This window comes from Hippichthys cyanospilos, chromosome 1 (assembly GCF_059441005.1).
Source record: "Hippichthys cyanospilos isolate Australia breed blue-spotted pipefish chromosome 1, RoL_Hcya_1.0, whole genome shotgun sequence".
NCBI lineage: Eukaryota > Metazoa > Chordata > Actinopteri > Syngnathiformes > Syngnathidae > Hippichthys > Hippichthys cyanospilos.
Window position 1 is genome coordinate 3,916,660 of NC_142369.1, and position 26,854 is coordinate 3,943,513.

General features: G+C 42.1%; 3 protein-coding genes and 3 non-coding genes across 7 annotated transcripts in view; 4 read left to right on the forward strand and 2 right to left on the reverse strand.

The window, feature by feature from the left end:
* Window positions 1-1,776: 1,776 nt before the first annotated feature.
* On the reverse strand, window positions 1,777-9,488 carry LOC148428646 (solute carrier family 2, facilitated glucose transporter member 4-like). Its single transcript, XM_088419157.1, has 11 exons — window positions 9,261-9,488; window positions 7,632-7,727; window positions 7,274-7,434; window positions 6,344-6,468; window positions 6,155-6,270; window positions 5,928-6,090; window positions 4,876-5,063; window positions 4,698-4,802; window positions 2,915-3,016; window positions 2,637-2,840; window positions 1,777-2,089 (listed from the first exon to the last, which is right to left on the reverse strand). The coding sequence occupies exons 1-11, from the start codon at window positions 9,291-9,293 to the stop codon at window positions 1,871-1,873; spliced, it is 1,512 nt and encodes a 503-aa protein (XP_088275283.1). The 5' UTR covers window positions 9,294-9,488; the 3' UTR covers window positions 1,777-1,870.
* A 3,545-nt stretch (window positions 9,489-13,033) lies between these two features.
* Window positions 13,034-18,712, forward strand: LOC148428647 (uncharacterized protein C4orf54-like). 2 transcript variants are annotated; one of them, XM_088425259.1, is made up of 2 exons: window positions 13,034-16,697; window positions 18,297-18,712. In XM_088425259.1, the coding sequence occupies exon 1, from the start codon at window positions 13,034-13,036 to the stop codon at window positions 16,688-16,690; it is 3,657 nt and encodes a 1,218-aa protein (XP_088281385.1). In that variant the 3' UTR covers window positions 16,691-16,697; window positions 18,297-18,712. The 2 variants fall into 2 exon arrangements, with proteins under 2 accessions (XP_088281385.1, XP_088281396.1); XM_088425270.1 differs by having other exon boundaries at window positions 18,300-18,712.
* A 1,391-nt stretch (window positions 18,713-20,103) lies between these two features.
* On the forward strand, window positions 20,104-20,180 carry trnas-aga (transfer RNA serine (anticodon AGA)). The gene has a single exon. It is a non-coding gene; the product is annotated as a tRNA-Ser (tRNA).
* A 377-nt stretch (window positions 20,181-20,557) lies between these two features.
* trnas-aga (transfer RNA serine (anticodon AGA)) lies at window positions 20,558-20,639 on the forward strand. The gene has a single exon. It is a non-coding gene; the product is annotated as a tRNA-Ser (tRNA).
* A 390-nt stretch (window positions 20,640-21,029) lies between these two features.
* On the reverse strand, window positions 21,030-21,111 carry trnas-uga (transfer RNA serine (anticodon UGA)). The gene has a single exon. It is a non-coding gene; the product is annotated as a tRNA-Ser (tRNA).
* Window positions 21,112-24,801: 3,690 nt separating this feature from the next.
* The window catches only part of zanl (zonadhesin, like), a 45,140-nt gene continuing 43,087 nt past the window's right edge, over window positions 24,802-26,854 (forward strand). The window contains exons 1-2 of the mRNA XM_088422313.1: window positions 24,802-24,863; window positions 25,692-25,717. Of these exons, the coding sequence (XP_088278439.1) occupies window positions 24,802-24,863; window positions 25,692-25,717 (88 nt within the window). The remainder of the gene's footprint in view (window positions 24,864-25,691; window positions 25,718-26,854) is intronic.

Genomic DNA, 26,854 nt, shown 5'->3' on the forward strand with positions numbered 1-26,854 from the left:
TCAACAAAAAACTGTTTGCTGACAAGGTTTGACCGCCGCTTAAAGGATTGTTGCAAAAATCCCAGGGAAATAATATAATGAATCCAATTTAAAAGCATCTCTAAAGTAGTAATTATAATGGTTTTATACGGTCCAGATTTGGGACAATGATTATGTTGTAGACAGAATCTCGCACGTCCATCTGCAATCACATAGAAATGTCAGAATCGTTGCATTATGAAAGTTAACATGTTTTAATCATCTGCTGGAAATTTGAGCTCCCTAGAGTAGTTTTTCCAATTGATGTTTTTATGAAATGATTAAAAAAAATGGCTCCTGTAGTCCGCGACGTGCTTTTAAGCCCCGCCGCATGCGTCATGGGTCAGCGGCGGAATAGAAGTCATCCGGCTAAATGAACGAGTCCCGAATGAGTCATGGGACGTTCGCAAATAGACGGAGCGTTTTGAACAGCTTTTTATCGCGGACGATGGGGAATCGCCACGGGCGGCCATCTTGGAAAATCGAAAAGGTCCGCGGATTCTCCGTATTTATCAGGAAATTTTCTTGGTTCCGTTCGTTGCTGTTTATTCACACCGCGGGGTGGCAAATGTACACAAGCGTCACACTTTAAAAATCGTTTCAAATTCAATTCTATACAGGTTCTTGATGGAATAAATAGTGGGTTCATCAAAAGGTAGAGAGTCACCAGCCCATCCGCCCATCCGAAATGATTTTTCAGCATTTGGTCAAATCTCCCCGATTGGGGCAGTTATGGATGAAACTTTCTCTCCCTCTCGAGCTCAGTTTAAGTATCGAGGGTCTAGTCTAGGTGTTGATACGCGCTTAAACTCGCGGAGCGAACATTAAAGTTCAACAATTCAGATCTCTCCAAAGCATAGTTGTGGGCGTGTGTGTTGTTTTTTTAATCACGTCTTATCGAGCTGAGATTTCCTGGATGCATTAGCACCCTCTGGTGGTGAAGTTTTGAGGCACATGCCTGCTCCTGTGTGTCAAATTCGCACAAGGAAGGCCGGCCCATGAAACGAGAAACGCATTACAAAGTATTGGAAGAAAGGACCTTTTTTTTCCATTTAGCAATACTCAGCCGATAGTCAAAATGGTCGTTAAACTCCTTTCGCCATTTTCCTCTGTAAATCAATCGATAGTGAAACCAGTATTGCAGTACAACGAATACCTTTGATAATCACATTTTTCGATTTGTTGTCGACTGAAGATGACATCACGCGTGCTCAACGATGCAGAACAACAAATCAGGCTCAGCTTGTGAATGTTACGTAACCCAAAGCCGCGATTGGTCGTTCCCAGAGAGTTGAACGTATGACGTCATTTTCAGTCGACATCAAGTGACAAGACGTGTTTTTTATTTTAACGGTCAAACTGTACAATAAAAAAATATGTCGTTATCAAGTCAACTATAGAGATTGTTTACTGTCAAAAGCGTATACGTTTACTGTGATTTTAATGTGAGTAATTCAACTTCACTTGCCTCAAAATTGGTGTCACCACTTGGGGTTACCAAACTTTGCGTATGATTCAACAAGTCAAGTAGGATATCTTAAAATATGAAAAAAAATCGGAGTTGCTTTTTGATTTTTTTTTTCATTTGAACTAGTTACTTATATCTATCCCCCTTTAAAGTGCAAACTTTCCATTGTATGGAATTACAAGTAAATATGGTTATTACATATTGCGTAAATATATATATATATATATATATATATATATATATATATATATATATATATATATATATATATATATATATATATATATATATATATATATATATATAATTTGTTTTCAAAACTGCACACTGGGCTTCTAAACAGAATAAAAGCCTTGAAATGCGGTCCTGGGAAAGGTCCGGTTTTCAGTCGCCGCCTTCGTCCCCCAAGTAGTCCAATTCGGTGGCGGTCTTGTTGAGCTCCGCGTCCATGTCCATCATGGCGTCAGCCAAGTCGTGGTGGAAGTTGGCGGAAATCTGGTCGAAGGTCTTTCCCCGCGTCTCGGGCACGCGGAAGAAGGTGAAGACCAAGAAGAAGAGCAGCAGCGCGGCGAAGATCAGGAACACGTAGGGGCCGCACAGCTCCTGGGGGACGGGGGGCAAATGGGGTGACCGATGACCGTGACGTGGTACGCGAACTACAGGTTGGAGCATGAGCTGTTCCCTTTGATTGGTGACATGATGTGGTATGCTTTGGATCATGAGCTGGTCCTTTTGATTGATCACATGCTGTAGTGCGGTTTTGGAAACCAACTCTTCATTGTGGACCGATTTCGAATATCTGTTCCTTTTGACAGTTGATGTGGTATGTTTTGGATCACGAGCTTGTTTCTTCGTCATTAGTGGCATGATGAACTCTGCTTTGCATAATCTGTTCCTTTTAACAGATGACATGATGTGGTATGATATGGACAGTCTGCTCATTTTGACAGTCGATGTGTTGTTCTTTGGATCATGTCCTTTGTCATTAGTGGCGTGATTTGGCAGGCTTTGGATCATGTGCCTTTGCGTTTGATTGACTTGTTGGACCCTGATGTGATATGCGCTGGATAACCTGTTCACTTGGACGGTTGATGTGATTTGCTTTGGATCATGTTTTTTTTTTTTTTTTTGCGGGAGGGGGGATACTCACAGCCACATACTGGAAGCCCATTCCAATGACGAAGTTAGCGGTCCAGTTGGAGCATCCCGCCACGGCCATGGCGGCAGGCCTGGGGCCTTGCGAGAACAACTCGGCCACAAAGAACCAAGGGATGGGACCCGGACCCACCTCGAAGAAGGCCACAAAGCCAAAGATGGACAGCATGCTGACGTAGCTCATGGCGGGGACCGTGTCCTGCGAGGAGCGAGAAGGACGAGCGTCAGGAAGTAGGGCGCGGCCCTCGTGGATCGCCGGGGCGGCAAACTGACCAATAAGCTGAGGGCTACGGTCATGACCACAGCGCAGACGCACATGCCGCCCAGCCCCAGCATGTGGAGCGTCCTCCGGCCCATACGCTCAACTAGGAAGAGCTGACAGCAAGATTCTGTTAATACCTGCCAAACTGGACTCACGGTGCGACACTTTTTCAAATTCGTTTAGGGTTTTGCCAAGGTACCGAACAAAAAGAAAAAAAAACAAGTCTATTTTAATACCGCAGCTCAATATCAATTTCAACTCCATTTCCAATGGATACGTATGTTTTAGAAACTTGAATAAGTGTGTAAATTTGCCGGGTGAATTTCAAGTAAATTATTTTTTGGGCTAAATATGGGGCGGAGCTAATTATTTGACTCCTGCCACACGGATTCTCGACCTTTTAGCGCCACCTTGTGACGGAACACGTGTTATTTTATAACACATGGAATTGCGACTGCTCCAACCATCCGTGGAGTGCGTCCTCTGCTGGAGACATATAGTACTTCACCCATCCCAGTCATTTTTATCTGGAAGACATCTTCTGATCTGTCGTTCTGGGTCTGGGTCACCATTTTTAGGGCCCCTGAACATGCCGGACGTCCTTCTGTGGCTCCATGACATAGAATAGACATCAAAGCACCCATTTCGAGCACAAAGCAGTGCCTCCGTTTGCAAACTGCAGACAGGGCTACTTGTGATTTTGGATGTCTATGCCTTTAAAAGGCGGGGCCTGGTCACATGGGAGTTAGCCAATGAGAGTGTAGAGCAGGGGGAGGCCTGCAAACCAGAAGCCGGTGGATGGAGTGTTTTTTTTAAGAGAAAGAAAAATGCGGTTAAACTAGAAAACGTGTGCTTTAATATCAATAGAAAATTTTCAAAAGCATAATAACGGTTATAATCCATCTTATCTCTTTCATGATTTATTGAAATGACTCTTCCAAATTTTGAAAATTAAATGAAGAAAATACGGTTGTTGTATTATGTTAGAAATTATGGACATTTCTTTTCTTTTTTTATGATATCATAAAAGAATCAATGGGGGAAAATACTAGGGAGCTGATATTTCCATCAGATGATTAAAATTGCAACCATTCTGACATTTCTAGGTGACTGTAGCTGGTGGACGTCTCAGATTTTGTGTACAAAAATAATCATTGTCCAAATTTTGGGTCCTATAAAACTATTATAATTACAAATTTGAGATGCAATTTAACAAGGATTATGACGTTGATTTTCCTGCGATTTTTGCAACATTCCGTTGAGCGGCGGTCAAACTATGTCAGCAAACAGAAAATTCTTTGCTGACTTGTCTTGCAACTCAAGACAGTAGGTGGCAGTAGAGACCAGCTGATGGCTATGTCTTATAAGTGTCTATTTTGCTGTCAATTTTTTGTGGCTGTTAATCAATGTAACCTGCATTTGTATGGATACAACTGATGCCACTAAACAACTTGAAGTCATTAACACTTTCATTACTTTGCCTTTAAAAGCGTTTACAAAATTTGGAAGGAAAAGGCAATGTGTATAGTTTGCACAAAAGTTAATGTCTACAGTTACAATTTAAAGTACTGATTGTTCCGCTATCCTTCAGGATATTGTCACTCTCCTCTTGATGATAATTTCCAGAAAATTTGGTGGGCCAAATTAAAAAGCTTAAGGGGCCACAAATGGCCCCCCGAGCCATCGTTTGCCGAAACCTGGTGCAGAGGCTCGTTAGCTCTGTCACAAAATGGCTTCCAATTTAACCAGGAAAAAGTGAAGCACCATGAAAAACGAGGAAGCGTTCCGACTGACCGAGACCACGGTGAAGGCACAGTTGACGACTCCTGCTCCGATTGTGGCATACACCGGACTCTGGACTCCTGCCTTGGTGAAGATGCTGGTGGAGTAGTAGAAAATCTCCAAGGGAAAAAAACAAAAACATTTTAAACATCACTGGCTGGATTTTGGTGGAACGGCGTGGACGGCTTACCGCGTTGATGCCGGATAGCTGCTGGGAGAGCTGCAGCAGGATGGAAATGATCATGGGCTGGCGGTGCATGGGCGAGCGGAACAACTCCGGGATGGACACCTTCCGCTCCATGTCCATCCTCCTCTTCTCCTCTTTCATCTCCGCCAGCAGGTCGCCCACCTCCTGGCGGCCCGTCAACCTCCTCAGGCCTGCAAAATCCACAAAATCACGCTTTATCCTCCGCCTCTCAATTATTTTTTGCAAAGCCCTCCCTATGAAAGAAAACTGTTCACCCCCCTCCTCCAAAGGTTAACTTTTTTTCAGGATTCATACAGGTGACGGGTTAGTCTGAAACAGAAAAAAAAAAAACTTCAAAGTGCCTGAAATAAAAAAATCCCTATCCAAACTACAAACATGTTTGACCAACTAAACCATTTGATGCTGAAAAAATGTAAAATCCATAAATACCGTAATAATAATTGCAAATAAATTAGGAACATCGAGACATCAATCTGAACAAAAACTATAAAACATTGTGCTGATAGTTTTCTAGATCACCTTAACCACTAATGTAATCTAGAAAAAATGTTGTTGATAGCCATTTAAAAAGTTTCTAACACCCGCACAGACTTTGACCACTGCACCACCTGGTGTCACGGATGTGCAATTACAGTTCACGCGGCAAAAGCAAAGCCTGTTCCCCGGGGTCGCAGTGCCCCCTACTGGCAGCGCGTCAACAAATAATAAACAGTAAAATCCTTCTTCGTTGAAGTTCTTCCCATCATTAACTCAGCATTGGCCGGTGCCTGATCCGGAGGGACGCCGGGCCGGACCCGCTCCACAAATACTCGAGGACTAAGTTGACTTGAACAGGATGCGAAGAAGGAATAAGAGGAGATTGGAAGGAAAAGATTCTAAGAAGAGAAAAATAAGATGACTTGGTAGATGAGGAGGTGTAGTTAGTAAAAGGTGGACAAAGAGAAGCAAAATCTGATGGAGGATAAGGGAGAAAGTTTGTGAGGATAAAGTGAAAGAACGGGAGGAGAACAGGGTGGAATTAAGGCTCCTCTCACCTCTCTTGGCCTGGTGCTCCTGACAGCGGACGATGTAGAGGAAGCGGGGACTCTCGGGGCAGAAAGGCAGCAGCGCCATCTGGAGGACGGTGGGCAGCACCGTCAGCCCCATCAGGACGGGCCACAGCTCCTCGCTCCCCAGCAGCTGCTCCAGCCCCAGAATCTGAAGGCGGGCAACGCCTGATAACGAGTCCCCCTTCCACCGATGCCATCGCCGGAGGTCTCACCTGCGCCAGGAGAATCCCTGTCACGATGGCCAACTGGTGCAGCGTGCCCAGCGCCCCGCGCAGCCCAGTGGGGGCGATCTCGCCCACGTACATGGGCGTCAGGCCGGATGCCAGCCCTGAGGAATGGGGCGATCAAAAAAATCGGCGTTAAACATGGCGACGGAAGAAAAGTCCGGGCGAGGCGCTCACCGCTGTAGGCGCCGATGACGAAGCGTCCCACGATCATCATTTCAAAGGAGCCGCAAAGCTTGGACAGACCCATCAGGCTGCCCCCCATGAAGGCCAGCAGGTTGTTGATGAGCATGGCTTTTCTCCTGCAAACAGGCACAGAGGATCGGTTCACAGCGGTCGACTTCTTCTTCTTAAAATGACCAATTTCCAGCGTGTCCATATTTGGAGTTGCGGACAACATCGAGAAAGAAGTTTTTCATTCCTTAACTGAAGAGGTTTTTTAATAAATTCAACCTCAACAATGCTTTCTTTCACTTGTAGTGCATGTGAAGTCCAAATTAAATGTAAAATTTAAACACATTTATACAAATGTTAATGAAACTGTCTTCTATAGTTGTAGGGCAGGCAGTTATAAATGAGAACAGACATCCACCATTTGCGAGTCATGTAGAGCTTTATAATGCCATCCAGTGGCCATGATTGCAAATTGCACTCTCGTCCCCTGTATTAAACATGCTGGTCTATAAAAGCCTAGAGTTAAACCCCCTAGCTATCTTTTTTTCGTGTTACACTTATATTACAATGTTATGTTTCAATTGTAGTGTAACTGTAGGACCACAGACATGGCGTTAACTCTGCTTTTCTCACCCTTATATATTATTTACCAGTGTGAAATGGCATTGAGTTTCTCACCAGATTCGAAATGTATACAGTGCCAGCGGTCAATTTAGACCCATTTTGAAAAATTTGATTGGGAAAATTGGAGTACGTTCGGTTTGAAATGACGGAAAATGACATTTTAACTCCTAAAAATTAAAATTTGCTTCAAAGTAAATAATGTGTTTGGCTTTGTTATTTTGGCATTGGTTTACACTCAGCAACTGAGTTAGCTGCGTTCGGGTGAATTTGTTTTCGTTATTAACTTTACCTAGTACCTTAGTGGCTTACCTGCCCAGCCACTCGGAAACGAAGCCGACGCAGAAGGAGGACAGCATGCCTCCGATGGAGAAGATGGCCACGGACAAAGACCACAGGGACGTGAGGGTCCCCGGCGGGATGGCTTGCCCGTAGCGGCGCACCCATGTTTGGTTGTAGTCCTTCTCGATGATCTGAAGGCACGAGTCGGGACAACAAGGGGTCACGTGCGCCGAGGCCCGCCTGTGTTCAACACAAACATCTCCGCCCCTATTTTGGTTTTGCTCGTCAGCTGGCGTTTGCGTGACTGGCTCAAGGTGAACCCGGTCACATGACTTAGCAGCCGCTAGGTTTAACTTCACGTCTTTCCCCGTGGCGTTTTGCGCCCTACCTTCTGAGGTGCGTTGATGACGCCGATGTTGTAGCCGAACTCCAGCGATCCCAGGACAGCGGTGAAGACGGATAGGGCGAGGGTTCCGGTCACCGTCTGCAACACGCGGGCGCTAGTATTGACATATATAAATATAACCCGGATATTCCCATCGGGCCGCAACACAGGCATGCACCTGTTTCCGCCGTGACAGACACGGCAACGTCCCTCGGCTCTCTGACGTCATGTTTCGCTTCAATGCGACCTCCCACAAATGCAAACATAGCATAACAACGATAAGAATATTTGACGCTGTTTTACTCATTCGGATAGTGACTGTCAATCGCATTAGAAAATGTTTTTTATTTCTTTCGTCCGGATGAAACATCAGTTCGCAGTCTGTGAAATAATCAAAGAATAAACATTGAATGATGTGGTTTTTATTGATACATATTTTTATTATATATCAGAAGAAAAACGGTGGCTCCATTGCACGCTGAAAAAACATGTTGAAAATACTCCATTTCAATTTGGCAGGTGGTTCCACACAATAAAATCCTTAAGTACATTTTTGAAGCACCTGTATAAACTACACTGAATAAAAGAAGATTATTGAATTTACTGAGTTATATTTTGTCAAATGATTGCACAAAAAAAAAAAAAAAAATATATATATATATATATATATATATATATATATATATATATATATATATATATATATATATATATATAATTTTGTGCAGCCACTTGACAAAATAAAACAGGAAATTGTACTCATGAGCATTGTATATAATTTTATTTCATCCAACCACTTTGAAAAACAAATCGGTCAATTAAAATCACATTTTAATTGTGTATTTAAAAAGGGGAAAGTATATTACAAAAATAAAACGAAACATTTTATGATCAACTAAAAATAATACGTTTTTTTTTAAATGTGGCTAAGAGATTTTAGTGAAATCAATTTTTTATGTTATTTACAAGAAAAGTACACATCACTAAGAGTGTATTACATTGGAAAAAAATGGTGGTGAGTTTATGCAATTTTATTTCATCAGGTGGTTGTCTAAAACAAAATCATAAGGACCCTGATATATCTTTTAAGTAGATGTACTTCAAAACATTTTCTGAATCCATGCGTTTTTATTTTGTACAACTATTTGACAAAGTAAATTTAAGTAAATTTCATGCACCCCTTTTTTCAGCCTAACTATACTGAATAATAATATATCATTTAAATGAAAAATCATTGTGATAATTCGCATAAACTATAAATATTGGTAATTATTTACTATGCAGGAAACATTTAGTATGTATTGATATTATTATTAAAAAAATAACCAAACTACTGTAATGATCAAAATGACCAAATATTAGTTCTACCTAAATATATTTTATGTAACGTAAATATTTATCATTAGCAGATTGAAGCAAAAACGAATCCTCGCAAGTCCCTTTTGACTAAATTATATTCTAACGTAGACAGTTGACATTGTTAGTGCAGGAAGCAGTCGCACGAGGTGAGCTCAAGGTCGAAGCGCACAAGCAAAGCAGGAAGCTTCTGCCTCAGTCGGACTTTTAAGACTCTCCAAAAACTTTCCATCCCGATGGCGACTGCACGCGGGCCCCCCTCCCAAGGCCACTGACCTCTCCTCCGAGTTGCTGAAAGCCGGCCGGCATGACTTCTGGCAGCTCCGCCGAGCTCCGGCCGAGTGAGCGCGCGCCCGGCAGGCAGCTCCCCTCTCGGACTTCAAGCCTGGAGACAAAACGCGATCCGATCCCAAAGGCGAAGGAGACCCGGTCCCGCTTTCGACAACGCCGTCCGCTGTCCGCGGCTGGCCTGTAAAGTGACACCAAGTGCGACCACGTGCAAGTGCGCCTCTATCCAAAGGGGAGGGGGGGGGGGGTTGGAGCGGCAGTGGTGTGGGTGGGTTGAAAAAAAAAAAAGGGGGGGGGGTCTGACAAACAGGCGCTTCTGCGGAAGAGGGGCTCGTCTCACCCCCTATTGCCATTGTCTTAATTTTGTACCACCCATAAATGGATTTCTATTTTAGGGTGCACGCCAAAAGGTGCCCCCCCCCCCAGCCCATGTTGCAGTCACACAACAAAGCATGAGGAGAACAGGTGGAACCTAATTTTGGGCGTGCGTTTTAGGTTCTTGAGGCCTGTGCGTTAAGCGGAAAAGTAAGCATCTCGACACAATGTATCTAACAAGCGGAAATATCGATCAAATCAGAGGTGGGCACTTTGTCAGCACTGACGGACGTCCGTTTTGCAAACAGACCGACAAATGACGGGAATGCTCAAGAAACGTCAAAAAAAAAAAATTCGGAAAAGCAATTTTCATCCGTCGTAATCATCGGCCGTCATAGGTCCGCCACGCCCCTTTTTGCTTGCCGAATCATATTTAAACTGCATTCTTTCTCTGATTGGCTGTTGGCCAGGAAATGTAAGATAGACGTTTTTTTTTAAGATAAAAGATGTATAATTCCCTAATCAAAGATGTTTTTAGTAAATTCAACCTCAGCAATACTTTGTTTTACTTGTAGCATACGTGACGGATGAAATTTAGACAAATGTTAATGAAACCATCTTCGATAGTTGTAGGGCAGGCAGTTATAAATGAGATTTGACGTTTATTCAATTACAGTATTGAATTAAAAGTCTGTTGTTTAGCGGAAAAATAATTAAAGGTAATGTACTTTCCATGCATTTCTCAGGTATGGGTTATAATAACTATAATCATGTGATTGCCTATGTTTAAAGAATTGAGCATCGGTACAGTGCTAACATTGACAGTCAAAACAACAGTTAGATTATCACTGTGCGTAGGTAACTTCCGACAGTCACATGACAGTTGTCTGCAAACGTTGGGAAGACATTCTTCCAAAAATATCTGTCGTGGATCGTGTGATACTGGTCATCCAAATCCGACCTCCGTTTGACACACCCCCCGTCACATGTGTGTCTGAGTGTGGGCAGGTCAGCTGTTTCAAAATTGTGCTCCGGTTTAAAGGAGTCACATGACCCACCGGCAGGTGCTGCGTTTTGACGTCCGATTAAGTATTTTTATGCAGTACCTCACCATTTACCTCATGGACACCCTGGAGCTATAAATTGTGGCCAAAATGGCCGACTTCCTGTATCTTTCTCTGATGGTTGCTCTATTACGTCCAAAATAATAATCCTGATTATTTTGGTCAAGATTGAAATCACAATTATTCATCATGTTTGGTCAAACGTTGTCTATTTACTGCCGTTTTTTAAACAAGCAGAATATAAACGAGCCTTCAAGGCGTGATACGAATAATATTATTAAGAATTTAAAATAAATAATCAAAATAAATCATTAACTTACTTGCTGAGTGCAAACCAATGAAAAAAATGAAACTACTCAGAACCAAGCACATTTTTTACTTTTAAGTGAACATTTTAATCAAATAGTGGTCAAAATGTCATTTTCCGTCATTTCAAACCGAATTTATTCCAATTTTTTGACAATTTTTCAAAATGGGTCTCGATTAACAGCTAGCACGGCATATATTAGGACTCAGGTGAGCAACTCAACGCCATTTCACACTGGTAAATATTGTACTATATTAGGATGAAAAAAGCAGCTTTTGATATGCAAACATGTGGGAAACATTGTCCCCTAGTGGTAGAAGGACAAAGTGCACGAGAGCGTACAGAGTACAATACTGTACTGTATAATCAGCTTTTTAGATGTTAATATCCCCGAGGATCAATTTAATTAATCGTGGCAGTCAAATATCGTGATCGCAATTAAAATTCGATTAATTGTGCAGCCCTATTTTGGGGTCTCAGTTTTGTGCTTTTAATTCATACGCTCCAGGTCGGCCATTTTGATTCAAAGGTACAGCACACAGATCTTACTGCCGACGCTAATGCTAAGTGCCAAATGCTAATGCTAAGTGCCAAATGTAAAACAAATCAAGTGGGTTATTCCAAGCACTGGTAAGTTCACTTCCTCTATGCCTAAAGGTCATCGAAAGGCTTGTAAACATTTAGTTTCACTTGGCATCATTCTAAGGAGTAAATACTTCACTAATGTAATGTGCAACTTAACAGAATGGCGATACAAAAAACACGCATTTGTCTTTGAAACGTAAATTCAACAATTTGCCACGCTAAAAATGTCTGACATTTCAAATGATTACATTTTAAATCGGAATAATGTTTTGACATCTACTGTCGAATCTATTTTTGTCCACAATTGTATAATGTGGTCTCCAGAAGTAACAGGATCCTCTCAAGTCATGGTTGCACTCCAATAGTGTGCTAAATATAGCGCCTGTGTGTGTAAACAGAAACCCCCCGCCCTAGAATGCAAATGGTAGCATCCCACCACTTTAATATCACGTCTTGCATTAAGATGTAATATGGACAGATAAACGGTTTTTATTTTAATTAATTATTCAATTATATTATGATGTTGATAGGTGAGTACTAACACCTAGGAGCTACAAATTAGAAGAATGGAAAATCTCATTAAATCTCATGGAATTTTTAAGGAAATGGTGTATTGAAATGTGTAGGTTTTTCTTTAAAATGACCTTTAGGGGGATTTTGTATATTAAAAATAATAGTGGTGTCAGAGACGACACAAGAAATAAATGGTATTCTTATTTTCTGGGTCAGCATTATGCTAAAAGTATGTAACCAGTGAGCGTGTAAACTTTTTTATTTTACGTTTGACTTATGGTGGACTATACCCGCCCCCTTCGAATGTGTAATTTTAACGTTGAGTAACCCCCAATTTGTGAGTAATTGAGTGCAAAAAAAAAAAAAAAGTGAGACCATTGATGACTCTCTGGCAGCTCGAATAACAACTTGCACTAATTGTGGCTCATCTCCAACTTCAAGTTGAAGATGTATCACTTGAACAAACTCCCTTGATGCCAATTGCTCTAACTTTGGCACCGTCTTCTGGCCACCCCAGAAAAAAATGCTGCTCCTTGTCCATCGGGGGGCAGTATAATACATTGCATACAAACATGAGATTCACAATTTATAAAATGAAGCGTATCGATTGTTCTTCACAGAAGATAAAAACTTGCATTTACAAGACATCTGCCGAGATTTTTAAGCGTCCCGTCGCAGATATACTCAAGGCATTTATGAGGTCCGTTGAAATATACGCTCCCGTTGATATAGGAGTGATTAATTTAGTCCAGTTTTGCCTGTAGTGCTTGAGAACAACGCTGAGTTCATTTTGAGGAAGGCCTCTCATTGGTTCACATCTTGGAGTATCATGTGGCCCAGACAGGAGTTAATAATGTCTCGCCCCTTTTTTATACTCTTCCATGTCAGCTGGAATGGGGTAGGGGGTTGTTGAGCGCGCCACACCGTCTGCAGCAGCAGCAGCACCCCGGGGTGCTCTCGATCCCAGCGCTGAAGCTATGAAGACTGAGCGAAGCCACGCGGGGCCCGCCGCCCTCCGGGAGGTGACGGATCTCTTCCAAATTGTCGATTCCGACGGCAAGTCGAGCGAGTGCGACAGTTCCAAGCGGGAGCTCGAAGACGCGGGGAGACAAATGTCTGATCCGGGCATCGAAACGGATTCCGACGAGTACGAGGACGACGTGACCGTGATAACGGAGGATGAGTCTCATTACATCACCACGCACGCCATCCGGCTCTCGGAGCTGTCCGACGGCCACGACGGCGACTCGGACCCAGGCGCCGGCTCCTCTTCTTCGTCCACGTGGGGCGCGGAGGACGGCCAGCAGGTGTTCTCCTTTGTGGATTATGCCTCCTTTGACTGCAACGGGGTTCTGATGATGAAGAGGGGGGAGGACGCGGTGATCAGCAGTCTTCACGAAAGCGATCCCTCCTTGCAGTTTGGCGCTTGTGGCGAGGCTGGCGGACAGGTCCACCTGTCAATCAAAACTACTTCCCGGGCTATAAATGACCCCATCCAAGAAAACACTGTTTATCATGCCAAAGACGCCGGAGATACGAGCCCCTCGGCGGCGGGGGGAGTGGATGGGAACATCGAGGGGCTGCGTGATAGGGCGAAGGCTGTCATTCCCGCACCGGCTGGCAAATTGCAAGCGAAGGAAAGCGGCGAGTATTCCAGTTGCGCTTCCAGCGAGCTGGACGACGCTGACAAGGAGGTGCGCAACCTGACGGCCCGATCCTTCAAGAGCCTGGCTTATCCTTACTTGGACACCATCAACTTCAGCACCTCCAGTGAGTCTTCCACATCCGAACGCGGGATCAACAGATGGTCCACGTTTGTTGACCTTAAGTACTCCAATGTGAGCCAGAGTCTTGTTCCCCAACCAACAGCTGAGCTGAAAAAGGGGCCAAATAGCAGTGATTTTACTGAGCAGCTGAATGCAAATGGAGCGCCGCACAGTGCGTCGTCTACTAAGAAAATTGAACTAATGAGGAACTTTGGTCAAGGGCACAGCGGCTTGATAAGGCTCACAGAGACCCTGAATTTTTGCTGCAACCTCCAATCGGGAGTGCCCGCCGGAGAAAGGCGCGCTAGTGCTTCTCCAAAGCTCACGGGAGCGGGATCACGTTCCATGGATGAAGTTACCCTTAACAGTTTGCAGGGAGGCAGGGGCAGAGGGGCCGCTGTGCAGTCGAAAAGCATGGAGGGCACCCACAAGAAAGCCATCTTTGCATCCAGCGTGATTCAGAATGTGCTTTCCAAAAAGATGCAGTTTGAGCAGGAGCGGCGGATGGAAAGGGGGGAGGTGAGGGAACCCGAGCACAAGGGGGACTGCCACGGGGGCAAGGGGCTCCAGAGACAGAGCTCCAAACTCTCAGAGAGCAACTCTGACAGCGCAGAGGACTTGGCCGACATTATGGACTGCGGCTCGCGGCGGGACTCTGTGGTGCGAGACAGTCCGCCGGAGGCGCCGGCAAAAGCGATGGATGCTAAAAGGGGCGCAATTGAAGCGTCCAAAGGGACTTTACTTCGCAGCCAAAATAGTGCCTTCAGATGCTGGAGGAATGAGGAGCTAGAATTTCCACATGATCATAAAAACCATAAAACCCCAGAAGAGACGCCACCTCCAGAAGGATTGGGAGATCAGTACTCTGCAAGCGAGGGCAAAGCGACTAAAATGTCACATTTGTTTGTGCCAAACATCCAGCGTGTGGCCAGTAGCGATGAGCTTCAGCTCAGAACCGACCACACTTTAAACGTAGCGGACTCCAGGGGTGTCGCCGTGTCCAAATCCCCGGAAATTAAAATTAATCTCCAGAGCTGTAACGCGGCCAGTTTAATGAGAAGTGATGACTCTAAAGGCCACGGGGTCTTGGCTGCCGCTTCGAAGGCCGAGTCCTGGGATAAAGTGCCGCATTTTATGGTTCGAGACATTCGAGACGGTAAAGGAAAGCTACAGACGCCCATACACCAAGTTCGAGATGTACGTAAATTGGTGAAAAGCTCCTATCACTTTGTTTCATTAGACCCGAAATCCAATTTTCCTCCCGCCGACAACCATCAAGACTGTCAACATCCAACTTCCGTTTCCCCCATTGTAATCAAATGTCAGTCGGTGAATACGAACAGCAGTAAACGTGACTTATCTCAAGATAGATCATCTCCAGGGGAAAACAAAAGCGCGATAATGCGAGGAATGGCAGGAAAAGCAGCCACGGGGATCGCAGAGCACTCCCCGGAGGAGATGAGTTTGAAAATCGAGAACAGGTTTGCTTCAAAGAAAGAAAAAATGTCCGAAGTTTCAGATAAGCATCAAATGTCGAACGTGGTAGCTTTGGAAAAGCTTCAAGCGGCGGTGAAAACAATGGAGCAGCTTTATGTGTTTGACAAGAACGAATGGAAGAGAAAAAACCAGCCACGGCCTCTGATGGACAGCCACGTTCTCTCATTGATCGCAAGCGAGGAGAACAGTGAGGAAGACGCACTAAAGACCACTGTGGATAAACCAGCAGGAAGGGATTCATACCCCATCATAACCAAGACACCCCCAGGAGCGGCAGCCGATAGCTGGCTTCGGACTGCTGCCGACCCCGACGACCGGCTCAAAGCCAGGGTAGCGGCCGCTCCTGTTAGTTCCAGCCTCAAGTCGTCTGCCGGCGTCACCGAGGGTGTCGCTGCAAAGACTTTGCAGCCAAACAACGCGGCGCCACCATCTTACAACACCAAAACGTTTGCCCCCAAGTCGCCGAAAGTACCCATGTCCTTGAAAGTCTACCCGACCAAGACATACGGCGAGTCAAAAGAAATTCTGGGCATGGAACAGATCTCTGATAACGAGAACTACCTTACCATTCCGGTCAAGTCTCACGCCGGCGGCGGTAAAGAGTGCTCGGCCATTTTTGCCGGTCAGTCCCACCCAACCCGTCTTCCCTCGCACATCCCTTCATCAGGCACAAAAAGTCAGGAGGAGCTGTCCCAGAGAAGCTCCAACACTGCTATGGCAACCCAATCCCCCGACGTCCCCCCTGCCACCATTTATCACTCCATGCCCTTGGGTGTGTCCGCAAATCAGCCACAGGTATACTGTTTCTCCCCTGCGATCACCCCCGCACCTGTGATGGACCCATTCCCGGCCACACAGAGGAAGATGCTCCTGGATCCCGCCAGTGGCAGCTACTACCTGGTAGACACCCCGGTTCAAGCCACCACACGACGCCTCTTCGACCCGGAAACGGGCCACTACGTCGAGGTACCCATGCCCCAACCTCCAATGACACCCGTTCCCATGCCAATTTCCCCTTTGGCCCTGGGTTCTGCCGCGTACGGACACACATACATGATCTACCCCGGTTTTGTGACGTCGCCCCCCGTGATTTCCACCCGGCCGCTGGTGCAGCCGCAAATGCTGGTGGAGAGTGGGGAGAAGGCCCCGCCCCAGCCGTCTGAAGGCATGTACATGGAGACCCCCTTCCATATGACCGCTGGGAAGGCGCCGTCTGGGACCCCAAATGTGGTCAGCATCGCCAGACCCCAGCAAGGCATCCCTGGTGGCAAGCAGCCGGTCATCAGCATAATGTCGCAGCAGGGACCGCGAATTATTGCCCCGCCCTCCTTTGACGGGACGACCATGAGCTTTGTGGTTGAGCACAGATGAAAAGGAGGTGAGCACGTCCAATGGAAACCACCAAAACTGTTTCTGTTGTTTTCATGAGTTGAAGCGGAAAAACCATGAACAAGCGACATTAATTTTGTATGGTACCAAAGGTTGTGTAGTTGGTAGGCAGAAGAGTAGCGTAGTAGCAGATTAGTAGGCGATCAAATACGTTGCTAGGTAGTTCAATAAGTCGGAAGAAGGAAAGTGCGAGAGAGCCGGGAGGACCCAAGGGCAGCCTCAGACTAGCTGGGATGCCTTCAGCTGCTGCTGAATGTCAAGAAGCCGCTTAGGCGGGTGACGGCAGGGTCAGCGGGCTTTTTATAGGCGACGGCGAGAGTGACAAGTCAAATTCTCACAGCTTCCGATCAACACCAATTACATAAACGCAGCATGCAATGTGGTAGCTGCCCTTTCTCGTCAGACCCGCATACCGAGGGGCTGTTATTTTTACTTCGGCCTAACGTATTGAAACATAGGTTGGCTAGCACACAGGTGCAAGTGCGCTGGTTGGTTGCTCGGTAAAGATGGAAGATACTGTAGGTATAGTAAGTAGTTACAGTCTGTACGTCGGTCACTGGCTAGCTAGCTGGCAGGTAAAATAAACCTTTACATTTTTTTCGGACTAAAACCATTTTTGAATTGTAATGCTCACCAACAAAAAATTCACAGAAAATAGATTTCTGTAATTTACTGTATAGACCCCGCCAGACTATATAATGCGGGTTGTAATTTTAGATATTTTACACCGAAAGGTGTTACACTGAAGTTTTTAGCTAGCTAGCTACAGTAGCCTAGCTACAGCGACATCATGCCTTCAATGCAGACTGAACAAATGCATGTTTAGAAATAAGAGCAGATCCAACACACTTTAACACAGATTGAACATCGCTGCACACACTGTAAAAATAAAAACAGCACCAACATTTCACTTGTTGAGAGCTCCCCTAGTGGCAAGGAAAATAGCAGTTCAAACTCAAAATCAATATCTTCTTCTGTCTCTCTTTGTTAACTCAAAGATTGACCCTTGGGTGCTAGAAAATTGAAATAAAAAAACTGCAGATAAGCCGCACTGGACAATAAGGCCACATGGTTCAAAGCGTAAGAAAAAAGTATTATTGAGATGTTTGGTATGCAAATAGGAAAGATGGGTGGGAGGTATTTGAGTGTATCTTGGTAAATTGCAATAAGTTCGGTCATATGGATAGTATGCATATATATTATGGTAGGTTGATATGTAGTATAGCATTTACTTATCAGTACCCACTGTTGTTTTTAGATGGCATGTCGCCAAATATTGGTGGTATAAATTAATTTGATGGTTGGTAATGGTAGGTAGGAAGGCTGGCGTTTACTTGGTTGTCAATAGCTATGTAAATAGATGCAATATATCAGCGGTATGCAGCCCCTGCCTCCGGAGTTCTTTTATCCTTATGTTGCTCTCTTAATCAATTATAGATTCTGACGTTGGTTCGGTCTGCTTTCTTCTTTCAATGAAAACAACCTCGGTGAACAAAAGCTGCTAGAAGCAAGACCTCCGCTGGGTAGCTCATGCTGCAGTTTCCAGCACTTGAATAATTGTTTTCTTCTTTTTTTTTTTTTCTCCAAGCAGGTTGGAAGACGTGTGGCCACTGTGTAACTTCTGGATTGGACTGCTGTAGTTTCACCATCTCCTTTTTGTATAGGAATGAATGTATGTATAGATGTTTTATATGACTATTATTGTTGTTTCCAGGTTGATGCTGCAAATTATTTCATATGCATATATTGTATGCTGCCTCATGAAACTGTATGTGGGAAGGGGAAAGCAAGTGAAAGAGGGAGATGAGTGGCATGTGGAAAATTTGGTCGTAGGGTGAACAGGGCTTTGAGAGCATGGAAGATGAAAGTGAAAGAAAAAAATGTGAAGAAAATGTCAGTCAAATTCAAATTTAGGGGTTCTAACGTCATATCTGCACGTCAGCAATTGATGAATTATCTTCATATTTGGAAGAGCGTTTCAATAAAACAGTTTGTGTCATCCCATTTTATTTGGTGTGTGGAAGTGATTTAAATAAACGTAGGCATTTATAACCCAATGTCAAAAATGTGACTCCGTATTGTATTTCTGCCAATTATCATCGGATGATGTTCATCTGTGCTATGTTTTATAAGGGCCCCATAGAGGAAAACCTATTCCAAAGTGGGCCAGACCGATGAAATCATGATATGTATTTATACAACTCTAAAACAACTGATTTTTTATTATTTTTTTAATACTGTCCAAAATAGTACAAGAAAAACATTATCAACCATTAAACATTAACATTACTATTAATCATTAATCATTTCAAGTTTTTCATTTATTGAAGAAACATGATCATTGTTATGCTTTACGTTACAAAATAATCTCACCGGCCGGCCGGATTAAACCATTTACGGGCCAGAACTGTATGTTTGACACCTCTGCACCAAAGCTTCAGCAAAACAGACACAAAAAAGCAGGAAACTAAATACAGAATATATATATATATATATATATATATATATATATATATATATATATATATATATATATATATATATATATATATATATATATATTACTATTAGTTGACGTTGACATATAGATATGGTGTAAAATGAATAAATAAATAAAAATACTGAAGGGAAATACCTGGCACAAACAAAAAATGCTAATGAGCTAAATGCATACAAGTCTGTACAATATAACATGCTAACATTAGCTAGCATGTAATCCATAGTCACAAAACACTAAGCTTGAGCATATTATCATAAATAAAACATTCTTACAAAGAATGTGCGATTTACAGACACTTGTGGGCCAGATTTCACAGACAGGCAGAACACCAACAGTGAGCGCTCTCAATTGAAGCCACATTGTCCCTAGTCCAAAATGTAATATCAACAGTGGCCACAGGCGGCGCCAAAAACAAAGATCAAGCCAAGCTAAAGACAAATGAATGAACTGTTAAAGGATTAACTAAATCTGTTCCAAAACATCATAATTTCACATGGAACCCATGCGTTCCAGTACCGATAGATAGATCCGTGGGGGACCAGCGCTTGGGGACATCTGGGCTATACAAATTAGGTCACGATGCACCTGACTACACCATGTGAACTAGATGTTTGGGCTACGCCCATATTCCTAAACATAATTCTACACAGAAAAATTACTCAAGTACAGGGTGATTGAAAAGTAACTCCCTATATAAAAATACTTATGATTTATTCATGTTGTAATATTTTTCCACCATTTTGACCCCAGGGAAAAGGCTTTGTTTTTGTCATGTGAAGTGTATTATTTTTGTTAGTTTCAGACACTTTGATGCACTTATTTTTTTCAGTTTTAGACGAAGCTGTAACCCAGCGTATGCTGGCGATAGACAGGGCGCTTTCAAATCAGACAATATGTTGTTGTGGCCGAGTGGTTAAGGCGATGGACTAGAAATCCATTCTCCCCGCGCAGGTTCGAATCCTGCCAACAACGTCTTTGCTTTGCAGAGATGACATCTTCTACGTGGTAAATTCAAATTATGGAGGAAGTCTTTGAATTTTTTTTTCATTCAGATTATGGAGGAAGTCTTTGAATTTTTTTTTCATTATTAATGTTTTATGGGGAAAAAAAGTCACTTGTTGGAAATTGTCACTCACAGCTGAATAAAAAAAAAAAAACACTTTTTAAATACAGTTATGAAATCCTCTCTTTTTATTTATTTTTTAAAATTTTATCCAAGGGTATCAAATTCAATTTAGCTTCCGGGCCACATAGATGAAACCTTAATCATTATTAACCTTACAATAATAACATTACTATTGATCATAAAACACCTTGTGGATATAAATTGCATTTTATTTGTTATGTAAGTTGTTGTGGCCGAGTGGTTAAGGCGATGGACTAGAAATCCATTGGGGTCTCCCCGCGCAGGTTCGAATCCTGCCAACAACGCAGCAGTTTTACAGATCAAGCAAGATTAAAGCCATCGCGGGATATTTTAAATGTATGTTTTAATTGTTGTTTCCTAATACTTAGAAAATAATAATCGTAGTGTAATCAAAAAGTATTTTTAATACACATTGGAAGTGTTAAACTGGTGACTTGGTCTGTTAGGAACATTTTTATTGTCCGTTCAGCAGACTTATTTGATCAATTTTTGGCGCAAGTTTCGTTAGTTCCTTCTCCGAAACTTGATTGTGATTGGTTCATGAACCAGAAGAGCAAACTTCTTCTCATCAGCCAATAGCGGAAATTCTGGCGTCGTTCAAAATCGGTGTTTTGATTCAGCGGGGGAGGCTCTAACACGATTAAAAAGAAAAAAGAAAAGAAAAAAAAATCGACCGCTGCGAGCAGGGTTCGAACCTGCGCGGGAAGATCCCATTGGATTTCAAGTCCAACGCCTTAACCACTCGGCCATCGCAGCTAGGTATTCAATTTTGGTCGAATACATATTTTTAAACATACGTAATTTTAAAGGCAGCAAAGTCTGTGTAATGTGTTGTTTTGTCATCGTAATATAATATATCAAATTCACGGCCGTGTCTTTTTGTCCGCCAGGTGGCAGCGTATAGAATGTCAGGGCGGATTTGCGTTCGGACAATGTAACGATCACTCGTCTTTGAAGTAATTCAAAACATTTCTTTTCTTTATTTTTTTTCCATCCGAGACTTTCACACCACGATTATGCAACAACTGCGTAAGAAAAAGTATTTTAAAAAATGTAGCCGTCACCAGCGAGGACCCCCGAGAAGTAACGTGGTTGCCCATAGAGGTGCCGGATGTAAAATACACATTTCGTCACATTTGTTACACAGTTAAATCCGGATATAGAAGCAGAAACAACTAGTAAAGTAGTTCTAAAATCGTACAGCTGTAGTTTTGAAGTTGTCGTGTTAGCTGTGCAATGGTTACTAAATTTGAACCCCCTCCAAAAAAAAACCGAGCTGTTTTCGAACGCACCTGTCGCTGCGAAAAAGGAAAACTGTCTCCAAACAAAAGAGCGAAACGCTTATATTATTCTCTATGCTTTATTTTCAAGAGAGTATAAAGATGGACTGCTCAGCAAGATGGACACTGGAGTTTAATTCGTCCGAGAACGAAGCTCAGAAAAAGAAACAAGGTAAACTAATGTGCTCACGTGACGTTTGAGTTGCGTCGTCAAATTGGTTTGCGATAAAAATCCCTACACTAAAATACCTACCACGCATGCGTACCATTTGAGATCCCAATTCTTAAAATTGTTTAGTGCTATCTATCTATCTATCTATCTATCTATCTATCTATCTATCTATCTATCTATCTATCTATCTATCTATCTATCTATCTATCTATCTATATTGTTTTTGTATTTGATTTGGATAACGACCATTATTTATTTTGTGGTGAAGCTATTGAAACGTTATTAATGTGAATGTATTTTCACATAATGTAGCCATTTATACACTCAACCTTCTTGGTAAATTCTTTATACATGAAAAAGATGCTCAAATCCATACCCAATTTCTGTTTTTTTTAATAAAATAAAATCTATATGAATTTATATAGATTTAGGAGAGGAACTTAATCTTACTGAAAACACCTCGTGCTGTCATTTTTATTTTAAATCTTATATTCTTTAGAGTCTGTTGTTTTTTGTATCAATAATCCAATTCACTATTTTGTACATTTGAATTCAATTAATACAACTTAAGTATGCTTTCGCTGGCCCTCTGATTGAAGAACGTTATTTATCGCTTAGGATAAATCTTTGGAGACTTGTTTTCATTAACTGATCCAAATTAAAAATCCAAATTTAAACTTCTTATCACTCACACTCAAATTTGTACGTGAATTAGAATGTATATTTCTAAACATTTTCATTTATTCTGCAGCTTTTCAGTTCAGCCGCAGTTTTGAGCATTCACTCATAATATTTTCATAAGTTGCATTTACTATGAATACATTATCCTCATTACAGTAAACGTGTTAGCAGGATGACAGTGGTTTTGGTGGAGTTTTGTCTGATTCGCATTTATGAGGATGTTATCACTTGATGCCAAAAGTCCATTCGATGTTGATAAAGGCTCTTTCATTGCAAGAAAACAAGTGAAGTACCCTTTCAGTCACGCCCATTGAATTACAAAATGTTACTGTGTGTATTGTTTCAATTGGCATTAGTTGGAATGATTTAGCACAGTGGTGTCAAACACATTTTTATTTTGGGCCGCATTATAGTGATCGTTTCTTCCAGAGGGACTGTGAATTCAAATACATTTTAAGTGTGTTGATCACACATTTACCAAGATTTGATATCAGAAGCCGGCAAAAACTGTTCAAAAGAGATTTGGAGAATAAGATAATGTTTGTTTTTCTTCCCCCAAATTTTTAAACGTTAAAACAACTTGCAATTTTGGTATTTTAGTCAGAAACCTGAAGTCAAATCAGCATTTCAAGGGCCAAGAAAAGGGAGGTGGCAGGCCAGATCTGGCCCCTGGGCCTAGACTTTGACACCTTTGGTTTAGCACTTCAGAGGACATGATCATTTTACACTTTCCGCAATTTATATATATATATATATATATATATATATATATATATATATATATATATATATATATATATATATATATATATATGTGTATATATATAATGTGTCAAATTATATATATATATATATATATATATATATATATATATATATATATATATATATATATATATATATATATATATAATTTGACACATTTGATATTTAATTTCTTATTAAATATGAGTTATATGGTAGCGAACCAGAAAGTGAAATGTCCCGTTTACTGAAGCCGCACGTCTCACCATGTGGCTGCCATGCCCCTTTTATGATGTAGTTCAATGCCGCCCGGCACCAAACATCCATGCAGCCATCATCTTGACCAAATATCAAATATATCACCGTGGTAAAGAAAGAGCTGAGGCGATAGGCAAGCTCTCTATTTAGCGGTTAATCTACGTTCCTGCCCTCACCTATGGTCCCGAGCTGCTGGTCGTGACCGAAAGAACGAGGTCCCGGATACAAGCGACCGAAATGAGTTTCTCCCGCAGGGTTTCTGGGCTCTCCCTTAGAGATAGGGTGAGATTTGAGAAGTTCGGTCATGCAGAAGGTTACTCAGAGTCCAACTGCCGCTCCACCGCGTTGAAAGGAGCCAATTGAGGTGGTTCGGGCATCTGGTTAGGATGCATCCCGGACGGTGAAGTGCTCCGGGCACGTCCCTCCGGGAGGAGGCCCCGCGGACGACCCAGGACACGTTGGAGAGACTATGTCTCTCGGCTGGACTGGGATCCCCTCAGAGGAGCTGGAGAAGGAAGTCTGGGCTTCCCTGCTGAGGCTGCTGCCCCAGCCACCTGACCCCTGATAAGCTGAAGATAAATGATGGATGGATAGATATTTGCAATAGGATGAAGGAGTGTCTAAAAATGGCTGGTACTAAAAGACTAACGATTAACTTATCACTGCTAACAATGTCTAGATAAGTCCACAATGAAGAATTAGGGTTACTGTAAACATATCTCATACAACACATGCAAAATCACCATTTTACCGTTTAGCTAATTTTCATTTTTTTTTCTTTTCAAAATCACAAAGTAAAAGAATGAATTCAATATAGCCTATGCTAGTCAGACATGAATTTCTTCCCCTCTCCTCTCCGGTTGTATAAAAGCTCACTACAGTTAGCTTCCCATTTCCTTTTCCTAACTTTTACAAGGCATTTTATTCTGGCCAATTTGAATTGGAATAAAAGATTATGCAATTGTTATATAACAAATCCTCGATGTAGTTTCTGTAAAACTTTAAATTTGGAACGCTTTACAGCGAGGCACATTTTTCCACATATACTCCCGTCTATCTTTTTGCTAATTTCTGCCCGGCATCCACACCCAATGTGTGAAGTCCTTAAGAGTTCAAAAAGCAGGCACGCACGAAACACAAAGAACACACCCTGTTCATATCAATGTACTGTTACTTATTTACACATTTTGCAGCAATGGCAGTATACAGTACGGTATCCACCCAATACCCGTTCACGTTGCATGTACGCATGTATAAAAGGGGTCCACTGTGTCCCGGTGTCTTCATTCCCTGCTAACTGCACAGTTAGCCATGGATGCAATGCGCTCGCTAATTTTGCTCTTATGGATGTGTGCACTGACAAAGCAGGACAGGTGAGTGCCAAACTGTGGATGGATCCGAGGGAAATCATTTCAAATCAAAGCGAATCATCAACGATAGCGACCGATTTTGTTTTCTCTTTCAAATTAAATTCCTTCAGCATTTTTTTTTTTAAATAATGATGCACCAGTATCCCCCACTTTTATTTACATTCTCTTTAAATAAAATATTTAAAATATACAATAGTTTTTAGACTTTTACTCTCTATAATTACGATAAAATGCTGTTAATCAGAAGGATTAATTTAAAAAAAAAAATCAAGGCATAAGCACATGTATATGTTAAATAATTTGTTTGTATTAAAAATTACGTCTAAAGGAGTTGATCATATTTTTTAATGTTATTACCAACATTTAAGATGGTGCTGTTTCAATAATCTTGCCTAATAATATGAGCTATTGAAACACTTTTCAACACATGAGCGTTTTTTTTTCTTTGAAGACATTTTTGAAATTGAATGAAATTTTGTTTCCCTAAAAAAGATACATTTTGTTTCAATTATATCATTACATTATGAAAACAATAACTTCCACTTAAGTGGTCTGTTCACCTGTAAGCATATTTATAAAAGTATCATCACGCCATTGAATAATCATATACATACATACATTTAATATCACATACTGTAAATTAGTATTTGACAACCAGTTGTATTTTTTTTTTGCCTCTACCTTTTTTGCCTGACCATAAAGTGAGATTGTTATGCAATAAAGCATTCAGACCATAAATGTGTTTTTTAAATATACTGTAGGTGCGTCTGAAGAATGAGTCATATTTAGGCGTGACATGTCTAATGATTGATGTGTGTCCTTCTCTTTCAGCCTGCCGAGCGTGCCGACAAATGACGGTAAGTTCAAGAACAAGCGTGTTTCTTGCTTGTGTGCCAATCGCAAATCAACACTGAAAAAATGAGGAAATCAAACATCGCAAATAAAACGGCGATAATAGAGGAAAAGGAAGGTTTCTATGCCAGTTGTAAATAAGGAGAAGGACGATAAGGGGGGGATCCGCTCAAAGCAGCACAAGTTGAGTTAGGGTGACTCGTTATTCTACGCACATGAGCTTATCCACCAAACGGAGATAACGCCAGCAAAGACATTCCGATACAAGAAGAATTTACCTTAGTTCTGTGGCTTCCCTGTATCGCGGACTGCATGTGTTATGTTGTTGCCTGTTGTTAATCCTCGTGTGTTTGAGTTGTTTGTGTTTATAAAAGTGTGGAAGTATTGGATTTTTGCCATGAAGTCTGTACTGTGTAGCGCTTGTGTCAGTCGTCATGTGTTGGTGCTGACCGACTTCCGACCTCCAGCTGGTGACCCTTTGCTTATGTCGGCTAAATATCCGGTGTTGACATATTTGACCATGTTTTGTAGATTCCGCGCTATTTTGCGCTGAAACCAATGGTGAATTGTACAGTGGACCCCCAGGTTACGGCGCCCCTGGCTTACGTGTTTTTCACGTTACAAAGAGGAATACTAAGTGTTTTTGTTCCCTCTTTAGGGCATTTTTCCCACTTCATGACATCCACAACAATTACAAAGTTCAAACTCGGCGGTCAACTTGCGTGCGTATGACTCTGTGAGTCGCACCACAGTCATACGTCACTACATGCGTCACTGCATACATAACTAAAATGCTGGTCTGCTATTGGTAGGCGTCACTAAGATGTTTGTCTGCCATTGCTCGGTGTCACGTCTTTAAGATGCTGATATGCTAAAGACTTGATCTGGTGTTAGTGCTTACAATATCATATTTAAGTGCTTAATTCCAACATGAATTGGTTAGCAATGGGCCTCAAGATTGTAAAACATGTTAAAGGGAGAAGTAAAATGATAAGTATGGAAACGAAGATGGCGATAATCAAGAAATATGAAGAAGGCTAGGCTAGCCTAGGCTACACTCGCTAGGGATTATGGCCATAACTAGCTCAAGTCACATCACTCCAAAGGTAAATAACATTTCATTTTTCCTTTATATATATATT